Below are 19597 nucleotides of genomic sequence, written 5' to 3' on the forward strand. Positions count from 1 at the left end.
GATTTGGATTAATTGTTTAATGGATATTTGTATAATTAGATATTTAAATTGGAAATTTAATAAAATTTAATAAAAATGTGAGGACTGGATCAGGTGAATGCATTTTGACAGGGGAGTTAATCAGCAGTTAGGAGAAATAAGATCAGGAATGTTGGTTAATGATGGATGTCTGAGGTAAATGCCCCAAGGCTGGAGTGAAAGATGATAGCTAAGGCTTGAATATTAAGATAGCCTTCCTTTGTGATAACTAGGAAGCCAATGTGATGGAGTGGTTAAAGTGTTGAACTAAGGCAGGCATCCCCAAACTTCGGCCCTCCAGATGTTTTGGCCTACAACTCCCATGATCCCTAGCTAACAGGACCAGTGGTCGGGGAAGATGGGAATTGTAGTCCAAAACATCTGGAAGGCCGAAGTTTGGGGATGCCTGAACTAAGGCCTGGGAGCCCATGGTTCAAATCTCTACTCAGCCATGAAACTCACTGGCTGACCTTGGACCAGTCACTGCCTCTCAGCCTCACAAAGTTGCTGTGGGGGTTAAACGGGGGAGGGGGGACTATGAACGCCACCTTGAGCTCCTTGGAGACAAATATGAGATGAAATCTGTCTTTGAAACATACATGTAAATATCAATACCAATATATGCAATAGAATAACCAGAAATCAATAGTTATAATATATCTAGTTAAATATTTATTTTGAGCATATGGAATTATACTACTGTCTCCACTATAAAACCAGGTGGAAGTTGCTGAAAACTTGACCTGCTCCTTTTCTTTATTTCTACTGAACCTCTCAGCCTATTCCTAAATCAGAAGGACAGTGGAATTTTGTTCAGGCAGGTTCCTATTTCCTATGTATATGTTATTTGCTGAACCTCATACCTTATGGTGAACTTTTCTCCCACCAGCTCTAAAAAACCCTCTAAAATAAAATACAATCATTTTACCAAAAATATGAAACCAAAATGCCTGAAATTATTTCATTCCTTCAAATGGTTTATTTCATTTCCATCTTTTGTACCTATATAGAATATCAATAACATACTTGAAACCGCAAATTCTGCTGTTCTTCAATTTTTTCTTTGTATTAGATGCTTCCTGGTGTTCAGCTTGGGCCTCAACATGATAATGTAGCATTTGGGGGAAAATATACAGCACAGTATCCCAGCACTGGAAGCCAAGATGGAGAAAATCTCCACAGCCACCATGTATTTTCCTCTGGTGCTCAGGTAAGTTGGAATAAAGGAGAGCCAAACACTACAAAAGACCAACATGCTGAAGGTGATGAACTTGGCTTCGTTAAAAGTGTCTGGTAACTTCCGGGCTAAGAAGGCAACAGTGAAACTGATAATGGCCATGAAGCCCAAATAGCCCAAGACACAGTAGAACATGAGGACTGAGCCTTCATTGCATAACAATACAATTTTCTCAGTCATTGAGTACATGTCTAAATCTGGGAATGGAGGAGCGATTGCCAGCCACAGAGCACAGATCCCTATCTGAACACTGGAGCAGGACAAAACAATAGAATAAGCCAATCTTTTGCCCACCCATTTCCTCATTCTTGATCCTGGTTTAGTTGCCATGAATGCTAAAACAACAGAGATGGTTTTGGCCAGGATGCTGGAGAGGGCCACAGAGAAGATGATGCCAAAAGCAGTTTGTCGGAGAAGGCAGGTTGTATCATTAGGCATTCCGATGAACAGCAAAGAACAGAGAAAACACAAGAGGAGGGAGGTGAGGAGAATGTAGGTTAGGCTTCTGTTGTTGGCTTTGACTATGGCAGTGCCCCGGTGTTTAATGAAGATGCCCAGCACCAGAGCTGTGACCACAGAGAAGAAAAGTGCAGATACAATTAAAGCTATGCCCAAAGTGTCTTCAAAAGCTAGGAAGTCTGGAGTCTTAGGAGTACATTCATCCTTCCCTTTGTTTGGATACTGATATTCCGGGCAACTGGCACAAGTTTCCATCTCTGAAAAGGCACATAATGAATGAGAATTTGAAAGCAACCAATATTGTTCCTAACTGTTGCCTTATTACATTTCCACCCAAACTAATATATTCACTAGGGAAACTTTTTTTAAAAAAAACCCCACAACCCTTTCTGCCCAATTGCTTCAAAAATATGACATGTATGATATATATTTTTTTATAAAAAAAACCCAACAACACTAAATGACATTGTTTTTAGTGGAGATCCTTCAATAGCTATTAAGGAGACAATCCAATGGCAAGATATGCCTTGATGAGCAGTTTAGGATGGAGCAGATCTCTGCTTCAGCTGCCTGATTTCCATTTCAGTTGGGCTCAGTCCCCAACTCCAGTTTAGCTGAAAATACACCAGTATAACTTGCTCATCATGGGTCAGCCAGTGCTCAGCCAGCTGAAATGAAGCTGACTGAACCAAGGCTGGTGTCAATCTCACCTCCCAAATTGGTGTTTGGAGACATGGCCAGAACCAGAGGGGGTGGAACTTGGGCTGCACTCTAATACCATTCTGCTCAGTATAATGACCTGGCAACCTGGCACAGAACTCTGTTTTGAAAACTTGTTTTCCATTCAGCCAGGTTTACAGCTGCCCCACCACTGAATGGGCTTTGGGTCTTTGCGAAGGACATGTACACAATGAATATACGAATGCAAAATATCATATAAACATATACTATAATAAAAGCCTTAATCAAACTGTTTTCAGCCAACAATCACAGCAACACAATGGGGAGTGCAGCATTCCTTTCAACCCAATCTTCAACTCCCACACAGACCGAGTGCTATGAGCGCTTTCAATTGCTCACCCAATAAATGCCACACAATACCAACAATCAGTGGGGTCTTCAATATCTTTGTCATATTGGATTATATTTTTCTCTACTTTAACAGCTATGCCTTGAAATCTTGTGTCTGTCTCTTTAAGAAAGAAGTGCTGAGGATTTCACTTCTGCAGCCAGAACTCACAGAAAGGAAGAGGGCAAGGGTTAAAAGTAAGGGGGGGAGGTGATTCTTAATCACCAGAGCATCCTTATCCACTGAAAAGCATTGGGTGTTCAGTAGGGCAGTTCATAAAAACTCTTTTTTTAAAAAATGCCTGCTCCAAAGGTCTTATATTACTATGGATTATATAGCTATATCTGCAATTTCATGCATATCAGTTAATATATTGACCCTCCTCCACGAAAATACCCATTTACTTGGCCATTTTCCTAAGTCGTGAAGACTGAAATTTCAATTCAGTGGGGCAGGGTCAAGATATTAACTGATATGCATGGAATTGCAGATATAACTACATAATCCCTAGTGTAGTAAGATAAGACCTTTGGAGCAGGCACTTTCAAAAAAGAGTTTTTTATGAACCGCCCTAGTGCACATGTATGATTGTTGTTATTTAGTTGTTTAGTCATGTCCGACTCTTTGTGACCCCCATGGACCAGAGCACGCCAGGTACTCCTGTCTTCCACTGCCTCCCGCAGTTTGGTCAGACTCATGTTCGTAGATTCAAGAACACTGTCCAACCATCTCGTCCTCTGTTGTCCCCTTCTCCTTGTGCCCTCCATCTTTTCCAACATCAGGGTCTTTCCCAGGGAGTCTTCTCTTCTCATGAGGTGGCCAAAGTATTGGAGCCTCAGCTTCACGATTTGTCCTTCCAGTGAGCACTGAGGGCTGATTTCCTTCAGAATGGATAGGTTTGATCTTCTTGCAGTCCATGGGACTCTCAAGAGTCTCCTCCAGCACCATAATTCAAAAGCATCAATTCTTTGGCAATCATGGTCCAGCTCTCACTTCCATACATCACTACTGGGAAAACCATAGCTTTAACTATATGGACCTTTTTCGGCAAGGTGATGTCTCTGCTTTTTAAGATCCTGTCTAGGTTTGTCATTGCTTTTCTCCCATCTCCCAAGAAGCAGGCATCTTTTAATTTCGTGACTGCTGTCACCACTTGCAGTGATCATGGAACCCAATAAAGTAAAATCGCTCACTGCCTCCATTTCTTCCCCTTCTGCACATAGTCTTCTGGTATGTGTCGCTGGAAGCATGCCGGGAAGATTTATGTACGTCCTAAGCTGTGTTTCATAAGGAAGATGCCCAGCGAGGTTTGTCTCATTCCAGGGGCTGTGTGTGCCCCCCAGGTGTGTTCCAATAAGATTAACAGAAACTCTCAAATAAAAGTATTTCTATGTGAAAATTGAGAATAATGCATAATACCACAATTTAAGAAACCCCACAAAGCTGATTATAACTAACTTGCAAAAGCACTTCTCAAATTTTACTTCAGTAATAGTTTGGTATATCATAACATAGCATATGCTACCCTTCAAATCTGATACCATCCCATCTGGACACAGAGCACAATCATAGCAGCAAAACTTCTTCCCTTCCTTCTTTTTCTTCCTGTAACCAGGATGGCAGATGTCATTACAAACTGAAAGGGGTGGCACCTATTCAAAGATACAGGAAAAGTTGAAAGTTAATATTTAGTATTTAGCAAAAAAAATAATGGCACAAAAACAGATTGCCTGTTAGCAATGGTAACAGATAACTCCTGTTAACTTTCTTTTGCAATGTTGAAAAAAGGGTGGGGTTTGAGTTGTTGTTGGTTTTTGAAGGGGCAGCTTTTTGGTGAGAAGAGTACCCTATCAGGTAGGAGGTGACAACTTGAATAAAATATTGTGGGGGCACTGGTAAACCCTGCCTTGCATAATCAATCACATGACGCAGTCCACGCACACTATTTGAATGGGAATGCCCTTCGACTTTGGGGTTGGCTAGGAATGGGGGGCGGCCCTAGGAGTTGGTTGCTATCAGGCAATACTGTCTTTTGATGGCTCACAAACATATAAAAAATAAAAAATAACATTTAATAAACTAATACCATACAAAACACCAAGTGCAACCAGTGAGTCACAATTACAATGTTGTTGTTGCTGCTGCTGTTGTTGTTGCTGCTGCTGCTGCTATTGTTTAAATAGTAGCAGCATCATTGAATTTATTTTAATTAACAGCCGACTGTAACACAGGGGGGCTTCAAACCATTATTCAGGCCAGCAATGAAAGTGGATGTCTCAAGGGAGAGAGTTCCATAATTTAGGAGTCACCACTAAAAATATATCATGTCCTTAGTGGATTTGTGTATGTAACTAATTTTAAGGGTCTGCAGGACCCACAGTGCTGATCTTAAGGGGTGTGAATGTTCACATGGGAGAAACCAGTCCTTCAAATGGTGGCTTGTCTCAAATCAAATGTTCACCCTCCACATAGCAAACCTTTAAAAAACATTTTCTGTAAGCTGCCCACACAATACGATATTCAAAATAAATACAAATACAAATGTGCATTATACTAAGGAATTATTTTGATTTCTTCACATCTATTGCCCACCCGTTTTGTAGAATGACCATGAATGTGGAGCATATGGGAGACAATGGGGTTATTTTCCCACCTGAGTCAAGTCTTTGTGCCATTCAATTTTGTCCTCTTTGATAGTGAATTCTTTGCCAGGAGGAGCCTGAGGATTCAACCTCCCCACTTTCATCCTGAAATATGATCTATTTGGGAAAGTCACTAAGTTTGTAATATCAAATCCAGCAGCTAATTCTCCATGTTCACTAAATTTAATTTCATCCCCAGCGCTGTTATTGAATGATATCCTCTGGAGGAATGAGTACAGCTAGATGGAAAGAGAAAGGAATCTAAAATATGTTGTCATGCTCTCATTAAAATGGTTATAATAGCTTTATGAGATAGATTTTACTTCTTTTCTTCAGTCAAAGAACATTTGCCATTCACAATGCAGGTATCTGGCTTTCAGGGGCAGAGATTCCATGGGAACTTGTGAATCAGTGAAAACTCAACAACTGAAAGCGCTGCAAATAGAACTTTAAAAATGTCCTCTATAGGAGGAATAAGGTTATAACCATTATGGTTGTGTGACATAAGCCTCTGGCAAGGAAGAGAGAAATTTGAGAAGATGAGCAAGACAAGAACTGGGTGCTCATGATATCTAAAGATTTTGTGGTCGATCACATGATAGATAAGATATTTCTCACCACTGTTCTTTATGATATGACAATTGAATTTTGTCATTGAGGAAGCATTACCTGCCATGGTTCCGTGGCCTGAGAAAACCATCTACCTCCATCCTCCATTCTTCTGTGGCTGGCTCTAGCTGAGTACATAGTAAGTAAGGCATGTGCCAAAGCATAGACAGCATTATAGATACTGTAGCTGTGGCCGGTCATGCTCATTTCAAAAAGAGGCGCAGGAAGATTAGCTAACATCTCCTCTCCGGTACATGTTTTATCAAAAAACGTAGACTTACTGGAGGTTGAAATCGAACAAAGAAATACATTTTCCCATAAATCCTTAATGAAACCATCTTCTATTGCCCAAGTAGGATTTACAATCTTTATAAATTCTTGGAAGTCTTGAATCTCTTTCGAGTGAATTGTGAAGGAGATAGCGCCATGAAACATTTGTATATCATTGTCAATAATCTTTTGAATAGAGTACAGTGTGAAATCAATTTGGGCTGCTGTTATCCACACTTTTACTGTGAAGAACCTCTTCTTATATTGAGGAATTATCGAACAAATTAGCTTGACTGCCAATATAAACTTTCCAAGCCATTTAATAGATGCACTTTCTCCATATATAACAACTGCATTGGCATTGCTCTGCATAAAAATTGGCAATGCATTATGTTTGTGTTTTATCATTTCAAGTATGCTACTGGAAACCTGCTCATATTTTTGAACTCTTTCTGTGAATGCTGAACAGATTCCGTTTTTGGAAAGCATTGGCTCCAGTGTCTGCAAGAAATATTCTCCACCTTCATCATCTTCAACGATAAGCCCAACCCATTTCCATTTGAAGTACAGTAGTAACTTGATAATTCCCTCATACTGAAGGGCTTCATTGGGAATCATACGGTAAAAGGAAGGGAACATTTTTTTATTATACACAGGTGGTTCAAATGATCCGTATGAAATCTGGGTGGATGGAGAGAAATCCAGACATTTTAGAGTGGAAAGAGGAGTTCAGAATCATTACTTTTATTTGTTGCTTTTTTCTTATAGTGCAAACATGCCTTTTTTAAAAGAAGAATCACCATCCTTTGAAAAACACACACTCACAATCTTAGTTGTCAAGTTGTACTCTAGATATTTACTCTTATCACATTTGGAGCAAGTCTCCATTACAAGTACTAAATACACAGTCTTTGCAACCATGGTGCCTGAACGAGCAGAGGGAAGGCAGTGGGGCTCTCGTCTCTGGGAAGACTATACGGACTGCCAGAAGTTCGTAGATAGTGATGATGATGAAGAGATTTGGTTTAATATTCCTTTTACTGACAATGTGAAACTAAAAGGGATGACTGTGATGGGAGAGGATGACAACACACACCCAAAGGAAATGAGAATCTTTATGAGTAGGGCCGGCTCTAGGTAGAATCCCGGTGGTGCGGGGTGCCAGGGCGCCAGGCCAGTGGGGGGTGCTGCACGGCGAAGCCGCACGGAAGCCATACTGCGTGCTGCGAGGGCGGGGGCACCGGAGCGATCTCCGCCCCTCAGCGCCAGGGCGCCCGACCTCCTCGAGACTGCCCTGTTTAAGAGCATTCCTCACATGTCTTTTGGTGATACTGCCAGAGAACCAGATCAGTCTTTGCAACCTCATTCACATCTCTGGATACCACATTATACCCTCCCAATCAATTCCACATGTTTCAGCTGCTTTTCATTTACCCCCATGGAACCACATCATTCTTATGAATTATCAAAGGTCTACTGGAAAGAGGAAGCAAGTGAATTAGGCAATGGGGCACTTTAGGGGAAATCTCCACTGCCCACAATCTACAATCCTACCTGTGGAATCTTGTAAAGACCTAAGATGTCTGCCATGGATCTGGAAGTATCAGAGCTCAGGCCTCCGATGATTCCTATTACATTTTTCTGAATGCCACATTTGTAGTTAGGTATAAAGTGATAAGATTTAAAGAGCAGGTCCAGGGTGGTCCGATAAGTCATCCTTGAATCAGAGTAGCTGTCATAGATGTGGAACCCAAGAGTGACATTGGGCAACATCTTGGGATTCTCGTTGATCTCATCAACAGCAAACACCAAGGCCAGGATGTGCTGGTAGAACTTGGTCAAAACACTGCAAATAAAGTGACGTGCTATTTCATGAGTGTACAAAAATATTCTACCACAGTTTTCATCTACTCAGGATCTAAGAAATTCAACTGCTTGACCATATGGACTTTGTACAAGATGCAAATCTCATCTTTAGCTTAGTCTGTTGGATAGAAAGACATGTGTGGCCACCTTTTATCACTCTACAGTTTTAACCAAAACACAGTCTGTATTATAGGAGTGTGCTATAGATTTTTGAACTTAGCCTCTTTCTAAGTGTTCCTGAACCTGGAAAGACTTCATATGGTGAAAGATGGCCTTCAAATGCATCAGCGTAAGTTGAACTTAATACTAAAGCAATGTTGGATATAGTCACAGTGACACAGAGTTTAGGAAAATAAGCTATGCTTATTGCACAGAAACATGCTTGGTAGAAAAGATCCTCATTCTTAGGAACTAAGGCGAAGAAAGCAACTAGCCATGCTTGCTCTTGCATCTCAGGAGGAGACACATGGAAGATGTCAAGTCAAGCATGAAGAAGAAGGAAGTAGCAAATGACATCAGCAACCCTAAGAGTATCAGTCTAGCGCTCAAAGGAAATTCAGCACAGGTTACAGGACAGTCCAGGAAGCTTCTAGATTCCTCTCTGTATCTACTCTTTCCCATGCAGACATATCAACCTTCAGTGCAGGTTGATTTATATCCCCATCTATTCTTCATGCTCCATAAAATCTCTGTGAATCTTTAGCATCTAGCATTTTGAAACCTAGGGATAAATGAACATAAAAGGAACAGCAGAAAAAAATATACTATGTCCATCAAGCTCAGTATTATCTGACTAGTGACAACTCTCTGCATGCAAATGTATATCTGAATGTGAGGATATGTAGATGCAGTACAAAGCTACCCCATGCACAGGAAAGACTCTGTGTCTACGTATAATAATAATAATAATAATAATAATAATAATAATAATAATAATGGAACAAAAAAGCTTTCTCTTTCCACATGCCCAGTTGCCAGTTTAGATACCTTCTAAGTGTTTGAGTATTTAATTTTATTACCAATAGTTAATGTCCACCCACCCACCTATCTGTTCCTTCATATTTCCTGTTTAAATTTCCTCAAAGCAATTTTCAGACAATTTTACAAATAGAAATAATCACTAAATGTAAATGTAGGTTCCGTTTCCTTACTATGGAATGTTAATGAAGTCCTGAGAAGGATGCTTGTTGAACAAAACTTTGGTGAAAACGTAATGGATATGAGATACCATCCCACCGATAAGGAGATCGCCTGGCTGATACCACTCATGTGGAATATGTACAGGGTTATTTATGTTGCATTTAACAGTATGCACTTCATGCAACATGTTTAAGAGCAGCAAAAACAGAAACAACACAAACATCCTGATTGCCACCTTCCCTCCACACATGGTACTCCTCTATTTCTCAGTTTACAACATCAACTAGTTGTCCATTTCTAGAACAGAATGCTGGAGTAGATGCTGGGCTTTTGACTTGGTCCAGCAGGGCTGTTCTTACATCATAGACATATTATTAACACCAGCCTGATTTGAATAAGATGACTTGGGTGGCATCGGACTCTGCCAACACATTCTCAAAGGGCCATCCTTCCGTCTTATCCATAACAGCATTTCATTCAGGAAGCCCTGAATGCTAATTTTGAAATACTGATTTGAAGTTTGACCCATCTTGTGGAAAGATGCAAACAGATCAAGATGACAGAGCTCTACCTCTCTCTTGTCCCTAATCTTATCTCTCTGTGAAGCACAGGTACTTGTAATGATTTCAGAAGGGCTTGTTGTTTTTCTGTGGCCTTCTCGGAATCCATCGGAGCTTTTCCCAGATGAATTGATTATGGTGATTTTGATGATTACAAGAGGTACAATCACTTCTCCAGTGTTTCTTTATTCACGACAAATCATCCGTTACTGAACTAGTGAAGTAAACATTCTTGTCCAAGCATAGAACCCCAGAGTCCATAAGTATTTCAGAATACTTCTGAAATCTAGACCAATCCTTTATGGGATATCCACTGCTAAAATATCCCAGATAAGTGGACAACCAACACCTGTTAAAAAATGTCTAAGAAAGGCGGTATTCAGGGCAGTCTGTTACATCTTCAAACACCCCTATTCCTCTGTCTGAATTAAAATCAATCGGACACCCAGTGTTTTGCATTAGTCATTCAACCTTGGGGGGGGGGAATGAGGGGGGAAATCCTGTGCATGATAGTAAGGGTGTAGGATGAAAATACTTATCATTTTTATTGTGTTAGGTTTACAGAAAATAATAGAAACATTTTAACATCAGGTGTTGTTGTTTTTAAGTAAGCAAAATACACACAACCAACTCTTATATTGTAGAACATATAAATAACTTGTCTATGAGTTCTTTTGCTGAGGCAAGTCCTACTCCCAGCTCTTTCCTGAGGACGATGAGAGTGAATCATTTAGAAAAATTAACTGTTAATTGTAAAGGGGACTCAGAGATCTAACTTACACAATCCATATGTGACTATCCTCTATTTTATCTGTCGTTGTAACAAAGATTTTTATAACATTAGGTTGTAGTTTTTGTACATTTAGTGCCTGTTGATGTTTTGGATGGTGCCATTGGTTGGCACATTAAAAGTTTGATTGATTGATTGATTGATTGAACTTAAGGACCCTCCGCTTACTTATATAGTTGCCACATAGCTGTGATATTTGGGGAAACTCGCAGTCAGTGATCCTCCATGGCCAAGATGTAAGTAGCTGATATCATGCAGGAGACATACATTCGATATTGTGGGCCAATTCTATGGAACTTTTTCCCAGCTGAGATCAGACAGCCCCACTCTCTCTTGAAAAACCAGAGCCCAGTGATAAACCTTCTAATTTCAATAACAATTTAAGGCAACTTTTCTGGTTACAATTAACTGTTTTTATCTTTATTGTGTCTTCTTCAACTTTCCTATAAACCACTGAGAGACAGGTAGGTAGCCGTGTTGGTCTGAGTCGAAGCAAAATAAAAAAATTCCTTCAGTAGCACCTTAAAGACCAACTAAGTTTATATTTTGGTATGAGCTTTCGTGTGCATGCACACTTCTTCAGATACACTAGAAACAGAAGTGTCAGACCCTATATATATACAGAGGGTGGTGGGGGTGGGTGGGAATGGGAGATGGGCTGATGGGCTGTATCTGAAGAAGTGTGCATGCACACGAAAGCTCATACCAAAATATAAACTTAGTTGGTCTTTAAGGTGCTACTGAAGGAATTTTTTTATTCCACTGAGAGACCATACTGTTAAGTGGCATAGATATTGTGGAAATAAAATACATAAGCAATCCTACCCTCTAAAATGGATGGGAAGGGTTACTCTGAGTTGGTTTTTTCTTGCCTTCAAATATCTATGTAAAAATCACCCATGTATTCTATAGAATAACAAGAAATCAATAGTCAAATCTTTATTCATGCATAAGAAATGATGCACGAGCATCCACTGTAATATCAACATTAACTATCTGAAAAACTCCATCTACCACCTTTACTTAAATGCTTTAGGTCTACTCCATCAATCAGCGTCTCACTCATTTAGAAGGGTAACAGAGTTCTCAGGTTCCTATTTCTTATGTAAATTTAAATATCCTTTGTTGAACTTTACTCCTGTGAACTTTTCTCTCATAGGCACTACAGACTGTTATGTAAATCAACCCCAACCCTCCAAAGCAACAACATAACTGAAATAGTTTAATACTCCCGATTCATTTATACTTCTTTTATGGTCCTATATAGATATTAAAAATATTGTTGAAAACACAAACTCATCAATTTATTTATTACTTTCTTCGTATAAGATGTTCTCTGTTGTTGAGCTCAGGCTTCACCAAAATTATGTAACATTTTGGGAAAAAGATGCAGCCCAGTAAACCAGAACTGGAAGCCAAGATTGAGAAAATCTCCACTGCCACCATGTATTTTCCTCTAGTGCTTAAGTAAGTTGGAACAAAGGAGAGCCAAACACTGCAAAAGACCAGCATGCTGAAGGTGATAAACTTGGCTTCATTGAAACTGTCAGGCAATTTTCTGGCTAGGAAGGCCACATTGAAGCTGACAATGGCCAGGAAGCCCATGTAGCCCAGAACAGAATAGAACATGGTGACGGATCCTTCATTACATAACAGTATAATTTGCTCAGTCATTGAGTGCATGTCCAAATCTGGGAATGGGGGAGAGGTTGCCAGCCAGAGAATGCAGATCCCTACTTGAACAATGGAGCAGGAAACTACAATGGAACAAGTCAGTCTCTTCCCCATCCAATTCCTCATGCTGGATCCTGGTTTGGTAGCCATGAATGCCAAAACAACAGAAATGGTTTTGGCCAAGATGCTGGAGAGGGCCACAGAGAATATGGTGCCAAAACTTGTTTGTCGGAGAAGGCAAGTTGCCTCATTAGGCATTCCAATGAATAGCAAAGAGCAGAGGAAACACAAGAGGAGGGAGGTGAGGAGAATGTAGGTTAGACTTCTATTGTTGGCTTTGACTATGGCAGTGTCCCGGTGCTTAATGAAGATGCCCAGCACCAGAGCTGTGATCAGAGACAATAGAAGGGCAGAGGAAGTTGAAACAATAGCCAAAGTGTCATCAAAGGCTAGGAAATTTGAGATTTTAGGGATGCAGTGATTGTGGTCCTTGTTTGAATGCTGGTCTTCTGGGCAATGGATACAAGTCTCTGAAAAAGGTTGCAATGTGTGACAATTTAAAAGCAAGGATTATCCTAGTGGTTCATTTTCACCCAGTTCATTTTCAGTCCTACAAACATACCAGAAATACGATGCATACAAATTCTATCATTTACACTTAATTTTAAAAGCAATGATATGAAAATGACTGCATATCTGCTTAATAAAGCACGTTCCGTTTCCCCATCATATCACAGCAGGGGGCAGAACTACTTGGTGCCCAGCCTATGTGGAAGGGATTAAAAGAAGGACCAGCCAAGTGCTGTACAAAACAGGAGTAGATGGTGACGAATAGAGTGGCTTACAAGCATGCCCCTTTTGTCCTGATCTTTCTTACATTGTTAGCTCAGTACCTGCCTACCCAGGCCACCGTATGAGCGGGTCTGATGGCTTTTTATTGAGGACAGGGTAAGATGTATTACTCCAATATTTGCTTGACAGCTTGAGAGTTTTTTCCTACCTGATTCGTACTATCTGGGAACCAAGGATTGCTACTGTATCTGCAAGTTCCTTTAATAGTTTTGAAAGAAGTTCCATTCATCTGAATGGTTTTATATCTTGATGTTAACATGGCCATCCTTTCTAAAGATGTATCTGAAGATGATGGATGATATATGCGCATGTGAAATGCTATGCTTTAAAATATTTTAACAGAACAGGTCCTACCCTTCTTGTTTGGAAACATCCATTCTTTCATTGGAATGATCTTAGACCAGGCATCCCCAAACTTCGGCCCTCCAGATGTTTTGGACTACAATTCCCATCTTCCCTGACCACTGGTCCTGTTAGCTAGGGATCATGGGAGTTGTAGGCCAAAGCATCTGGAGGGCCGCAGTTTGGGGATGCCTGTCTTAGCTCTTGGTGCTAAAATGTGTTGCCCATATTTCAAAAGATAGGCTCCTCATGCATGTTATATAAATGTGAAAGAATTCTTTGTTTTAACACACATTCCAAACACACACACACACGCACACACACACTTGATGACTTGGCCTCTTAGAGTTTACTGCGATAAAGTGTGTCATTTGGAATATCTCAGCATGGCTTGTCTTACCCTTCTCATTTGAGAACATCCCATCTGGACATGGAGCACAATCATAGCAGCAAAATTTCTTCCCCTCCTTCTTTTTCTTCCTATGACCAGGAGGACAGTAATCATTACACACCGAAAGGGGTGGCACCTTTGCAAAGATATGAGAGAAGCGTAAGAACATAAGAGCCCTGCAGGATCAGACCAGAGGCCCAGCTCGTCCAGCATGCTGTCCTCACATTGACCAACCAGATGCAAATAGGAAGCCTGTAAACAGAAACTGACTGCACACTCTCCCAACTTGTGAATTTTATGACCAACTGGGACAAAGTCATTCAGGTTATCTAGACATTTTACTTCCTTGTCGCAGCTGGGTATATGATGTTCCAATCTATGTGAGAATAATGGAAGTCACCCATTACCACAGTTTCCTTTTTTATGCATTCTGGATTTTGTTCTCCATCTCAAGTTCACCATAGGCATTTTGCTCAGGAGTAAGATAGGAGATACTAGTATTAAATCACTCTTAGGTCTTTGTATAACCACCCACAACAATTCTATAAGTACACTGCTATTTTGGGGATTTGCTCTTGAAAACTTTGTCCTCTTTGACTTACAGAGTGATGTCACCCCTAGAATGCCCTTAGTCCCTAATAAAAAGTTTTTATCCAGTTTCTCTCTATTCCACCAGGTTTAAATTATGTTCATTATATCCATGCTCTCATCTAAGACAAAGTAACACAGCTTACTCATCTTCTAGCTTTCCAGGGGGAGAAATGGTATTGAAAAATATATAGGGATTTCATCCTATAGCATCTTAGTAAATTAGAAGGCTAGTGATACATAATATGAGGTTCATAAGTGTAGAAGTGGCACATCCTGTGAGAGGAATAATTTCTGTACTGAGCATCACAAAAACAAAAAAGATTAGAAGGTCCATATTTAGTCCATCCAAAAGCAGAACTAGCTTAGCATTTCAAACAAATGCCACTAACTAGAGACTTGCCCCAGAGGTTTCCGAAGAAAGCTATTGCAAGCAACATCATGCTTTGATGGTGTTTCCTGCTTGGCGGGGGGTTGGACTGGATGGCCCTTGTGGTCTCTTCCAACTCTATGATTCTATGATTCTATGATCATCTGTTTTCTGACAACCACTGCTCCATCTTAGTCTGAGATGCCTTCTCTGGATAGTACAGTTTCTTTCTTTCTTTCTTTCTTTCTTTCTTTCTTTCTTTCTTTCTTTCTTTCTTTCTTTCTTTCTTTCTTTCTTTCCTGCTGATAAGCAAAAATGCCTTCTTTTTGTTGTCATAGCTTTTTTACCTCTACAGTGGCACTTCTACTTACGAATAACTCTACTTACGAATGTTTCTACTTACGAACGGAGCTCCGCCTGCCATCTTGGATGTGGTTTAGATAGGATTTTTTTTACTTACGAATTTTAAATAGGGTTGCTTCGACTTACGAATTTTTTATCCCAATGCATTCCTATGGGATTCGACTTACAATTTTTTTCGACTTACGAATGTGCGTTCGGAACGCATTAAATTCGTAAGTAGAGGTACCACTGTATTACTTTTGGTATGCCTAAAAGGACCATGCCCTCAAGACGATTTACAGAAATTTCAGGGGGGGGGAGAGAGAATCAGTTTCAATATCATGTGCAATGAAAGTTCAGCCACACAATAGTGAACAGCCAACTCTAATTTGTACAATAAGTGCAAATTAGAAGTCTATTGGGGGGGGGGGACTCACACAGCCAATAACCTGCAGCCTAAAAATGATATTTTAAAAATGGAACGAATTGCAATAAAATAATCTTAATAAAATATCAGTTGGAACAGATGTGTGTGTGTGTGTGTGTGTGTGTGTGTGTGTGTGTGTGTGTGTATAACATTTTTAAGGCTGGTATTGACGCAGGCACGAGATCCCATGTGCTTGAAACCACCTCTGTTTACCGTGTTTCTGGCGAAAATAAGCCATACCCCGAAAATAAGCCATAGTGATAGGCAGTTTAACCGTGTAGGTTAAACTGTACCATACTTAATAATAATATAAAAGACATCCCCTGAAAATAAGCCACCGTGTGTTTTTTTGAGGAAAAATAAATATAAGACGGTGTCTTATTTTTGGAGAAACACGGTAGTACTTGCTACTCTGAATTTAATGGCAGGCCTAAGACAAAATCACAGCTATGGTCATACATTTGAATGGAATCGTATTCCAGTGAATTTCAAATTAAATAATGTATTATGCGAAGGAATGTTCCTTTTGTTTTGTTTTTACACCTCTTGCCCTTCTGTTTCATTGAATGGCTAATAATGTTGGCCTTTGGAAGACTGCACAGCTATTTTCCACCTGAGTCAGGTCTCTTATCCATTGGATTCTGCCCCCATCGATGATGAGCTCTTTTCCAGAAGGAGCCTGTGGATCCAGACTTCCCACTTTGACCCTAGCGTAGGATTGATTTGGGAACGTGACCAAGTTTCTAATATCAAAACCAGATGCCAGTTCCCCATGTTCATTTAATGTAATTTCATCTCCGGCACTGTTGTTGAATGAGATCCTCTGAAGAAAAGCATGGAGCTAGAAGGAAAACAGGGAAATAAAAAGTTCTATATAGACTTATTCTCAATTAGACTAATGGAAGGCATCCAACTTCTGGAAGCAGATGGAAGATGAGAGTGGCAAATTATGGCACAGTGTAAATTCAACAACTTTTAAATGCCTGCTGCTAGTGTAAGCGAAGTTACAGGGAACCAGGCAGAGGGCCTTCTCGGTTGTGACGCCCACCCTGTGAAATGCCCTCCCATCAGATGTCAAGGAAACAAACAACTACCGGTATCTGGGTGGGATATTATTATTATTATTATTATTATTATTATTATTATTATTATATTAATATCTGTGACAACTAATGTTGATTTAACATCTTGTTACAAAATACTCCCTCTTTCAATAAATAGAATTACTTAAATTTTATTATTTTATTATTGACCCAAAGGGGGCTGAATTCCAGAACTTGCCCAAGCTGTCAGGGTTACATGTGACACTGCAGGATTGCAGTACATGGAAACTGGAAACAATACCTGCCAGGCTTCCACATTCTGAGGAGATACTCTGCTCTTGTACTCCATTGTCCTGTGCTTGACTCTAGCTGAGTACATGATATGTAAAGCGTGTGCTAGAGTGTAGACAGCATTATAGATACTGTAGCTGTGGCCGGTCATGCTCATTTCAAAATAAGGAGACGGAATGTTCTCGAGAGCCTCCTCTCCATTACATGCTTCATCAATGCCTGGTGACTCACTGCTGTTTGAAAGTGCACAACTGAATGCCTGTTCCCAGAAATCTTTGATAAAACCATCTCCATCTTCCCAAGAAGGATTTACGGTCGAAAGAAATTCTTGGAAGTTCTGCAGCTCTTTAGAATGAATTGCAAAGGAGATAGCACCATGGAAAATTTGTATATCAGTGTGTAATCGTTTTTGAAATATGTTTAATGTGAAATCAATTTGGGCTGTCGTAATCCATACTTTTGCTGTAGAGACCTCTTTGTATTGAGGAACTATCATCTGAAACATCCTGGCTATCCTTAGAGCTACTCCCAACCACATAATAGCTGCTCTTTCTCCATATATAACAACTGCATTGGCTTTGCTCTTCAGGAAAGGGGGCAATACAATCCCTGTTTCAGATGCCATATCAAGTATGCTGCCAGAGAAGTGCAGATTGTGTTGAACTCTTTCAGCGTATGCTGAACATATCTGATTCTTGGAAAACATTAGCTCCATGGCCTTCAAGAATCGTTCTCCACTTTCATTATCTGGAGTGATGAGCCCAACCCATTTCCATCTGAAATGTAGCAATAACTGGACAATTCCTTGATACTGAAGGGCTTCATTGGGGACCATGCGATAAAATGAAGGGAGCTTGAGTTGATAATTCACTTCTGGTTCAAACGAACCATATGAAATCTGAAAAAGAAAAAAAGGATAAGCTGATTAATATTCTATGGACTTTCAAATGGGTTTGTTGGAAGGAAGTTATTGTTACTGTTTTGTTTTAACTATTTATTTTGTACTTTTATCCTGAATTTTTATCTTATGGACTGCTCTGAGATCCTTGAAGAGTGATATTTATTATTATTATTATTATTATTATTATTCACACATACTCTGTCTTGGTATAACTTTCCTTTAAATATTTGCTCCATTACCTTACATAAATTCTCATCATTACATGATTTTTAGAATCTCTCTCTCCCCCCCCCCGCCTTATACTTTTGAATACCCAAATTATATCTCATACAGTCATTTCCATTTTATACCAAATTTCTAATGGGAAGAGATTTATGGCAGAGATAAAGAGACATTGCCATGGCGCTCATGCTCAGATCCTACCTGTGGAATCTTGTAAAGACCTAAGATGTCTGCCATGCAGGAGGAGATATCAGAGCTCAATCCCCCAATGACTCCTATTGCATTTTCCTGAGTGTCACATTTGTAGTTGGGGACAAATTGATGTGATTTGAAGAGCAAGTCCAGAGTAGTACGGTAGGCCATTTTTGGATTGGAGTAACTGTCATAGATGTGGAATCCGAGAGTGACATTGGGTAAGATCTTGGGATTCTCATTGACCTCATCAACGGCAAACACCAGGGCCAGGATGTGCTGGTAAAACTTTGTCACCACACTGCAAATCATTGGTCACTAGTACACAAAATCATTTTAGCAAAATATTTACCCACTCTACTGTCAATATGATCATTTCAACTGCCCGACTATGAGGATAAGGCACAAACAACCAAACTGATAATTAGCTGGAAAACAGGAAAAAAAATCTATTGTGGTTACTATTGCCTGAATTGTGCATTTAGATTTGGGCTTTATATAATTATGTATATTCGGAATAAGAACTGTATTCATGCCAAATCAGATTGTTAATATCTCACATAGATTGAACAGAGATTTAATTTTCAGTATTAATAAGTGTCTTTGATACCAACACTTCATGACCATCTTGCATTTTTTGCAACAGTGATACATGTGATGGAACTGTACTCACAGCACCATTATTTCTACCTCTTACCTGTTGGGGTAAGCAGCCAGATTCGACAGGTTGGTAGCACTAATGGGAACACTTTTGATTGCATCCCAACCTGGCCCAATCCAACAGCTCATGTAAGGATCAGCTTGTGTGTGTGTGTGTGTGTGAGTGTGTGTGAAAATAACGCTTTAAAAATAAATAAATCATAAGTTATTGCACAATAAAAAGAGTGTTCTATTATCATTTGTGTTCCCATAAACCACTTAATTGTAGAAAACCTCAGATCGGTTGACAAGTTACTCTATATATTTATGTAGGTCTACTCTGGGAATGATTTGGTGGTATGCCATTCATTATTATACAAAAGTGTAACTGCTGATTAACATATGGAATAAAGAACCTATATGAGATAGAGAACCTATGGTATTCAAAAACTGGCTATGGGGAAATGTTTGTATATATATATATATATTTAATGTGGGGCAGTAATAATTTATGACAATCAGTAATTAAGAAAATATAAATATCCAAGGAGGAGTTCAGAGACTAGTAAAAGCATGCTGTTTCTGTTGAAAATTCCAGATTATGTGCAGGATTTGGAAGAAAACTGAGCAGAAAGTATTCGAAATTTGCAAATATAATACTTC

General features: G+C 39.6%; 3 protein-coding genes across 3 annotated transcripts; all 3 read right to left on the reverse strand.

Moving 5' to 3' along the window:
* Window positions 1-1069: 1069 nt before the first annotated feature.
* On the reverse strand, window positions 1070-6922 carry LOC118078238 (vomeronasal type-2 receptor 26-like). The gene is made up of 4 exons (XM_088655871.1): window positions 6095-6922; window positions 5437-5664; window positions 4309-4435; window positions 1070-1971 (listed from the first exon to the last, which is right to left on the reverse strand). The coding sequence occupies exons 1-4, from the start codon at window positions 6920-6922 to the stop codon at window positions 1070-1072; spliced, it is 2085 nt and encodes a 694-aa protein (XP_088511997.1).
* A 924-nt stretch (window positions 6923-7846) lies between these two features.
* LOC148684047 (vomeronasal type-2 receptor 26-like) lies at window positions 7847-9533 on the reverse strand. The gene is made up of 2 exons (XM_088654784.1): window positions 9322-9533; window positions 7847-8150 (listed from the first exon to the last, which is right to left on the reverse strand). Exons 1-2 carry the CDS (start codon window positions 9531-9533, stop codon window positions 7847-7849), a joined length of 516 nt encoding a protein of 171 aa, XP_088510910.1.
* A 2438-nt stretch (window positions 9534-11971) lies between these two features.
* On the reverse strand, window positions 11972-17815 carry LOC118078239 (vomeronasal type-2 receptor 26-like). Its single transcript, XM_088655652.1, has 4 exons — window positions 16991-17815; window positions 16260-16487; window positions 13929-14055; window positions 11972-12864 (listed from the first exon to the last, which is right to left on the reverse strand). Exons 1-4 carry the CDS (start codon window positions 17813-17815, stop codon window positions 11972-11974), a joined length of 2073 nt encoding a protein of 690 aa, XP_088511778.1.
* Window positions 17816-19597: the final 1782 nt, after the last annotated feature.

Source organism: Zootoca vivipara, chromosome 12 (genome assembly GCF_965207765.1).
Source record: "Zootoca vivipara chromosome 12, rZooViv2.hap1.1, whole genome shotgun sequence".
NCBI classification, from domain to species: domain Eukaryota; kingdom Metazoa; phylum Chordata; class Lepidosauria; order Squamata; family Lacertidae; genus Zootoca; species Zootoca vivipara.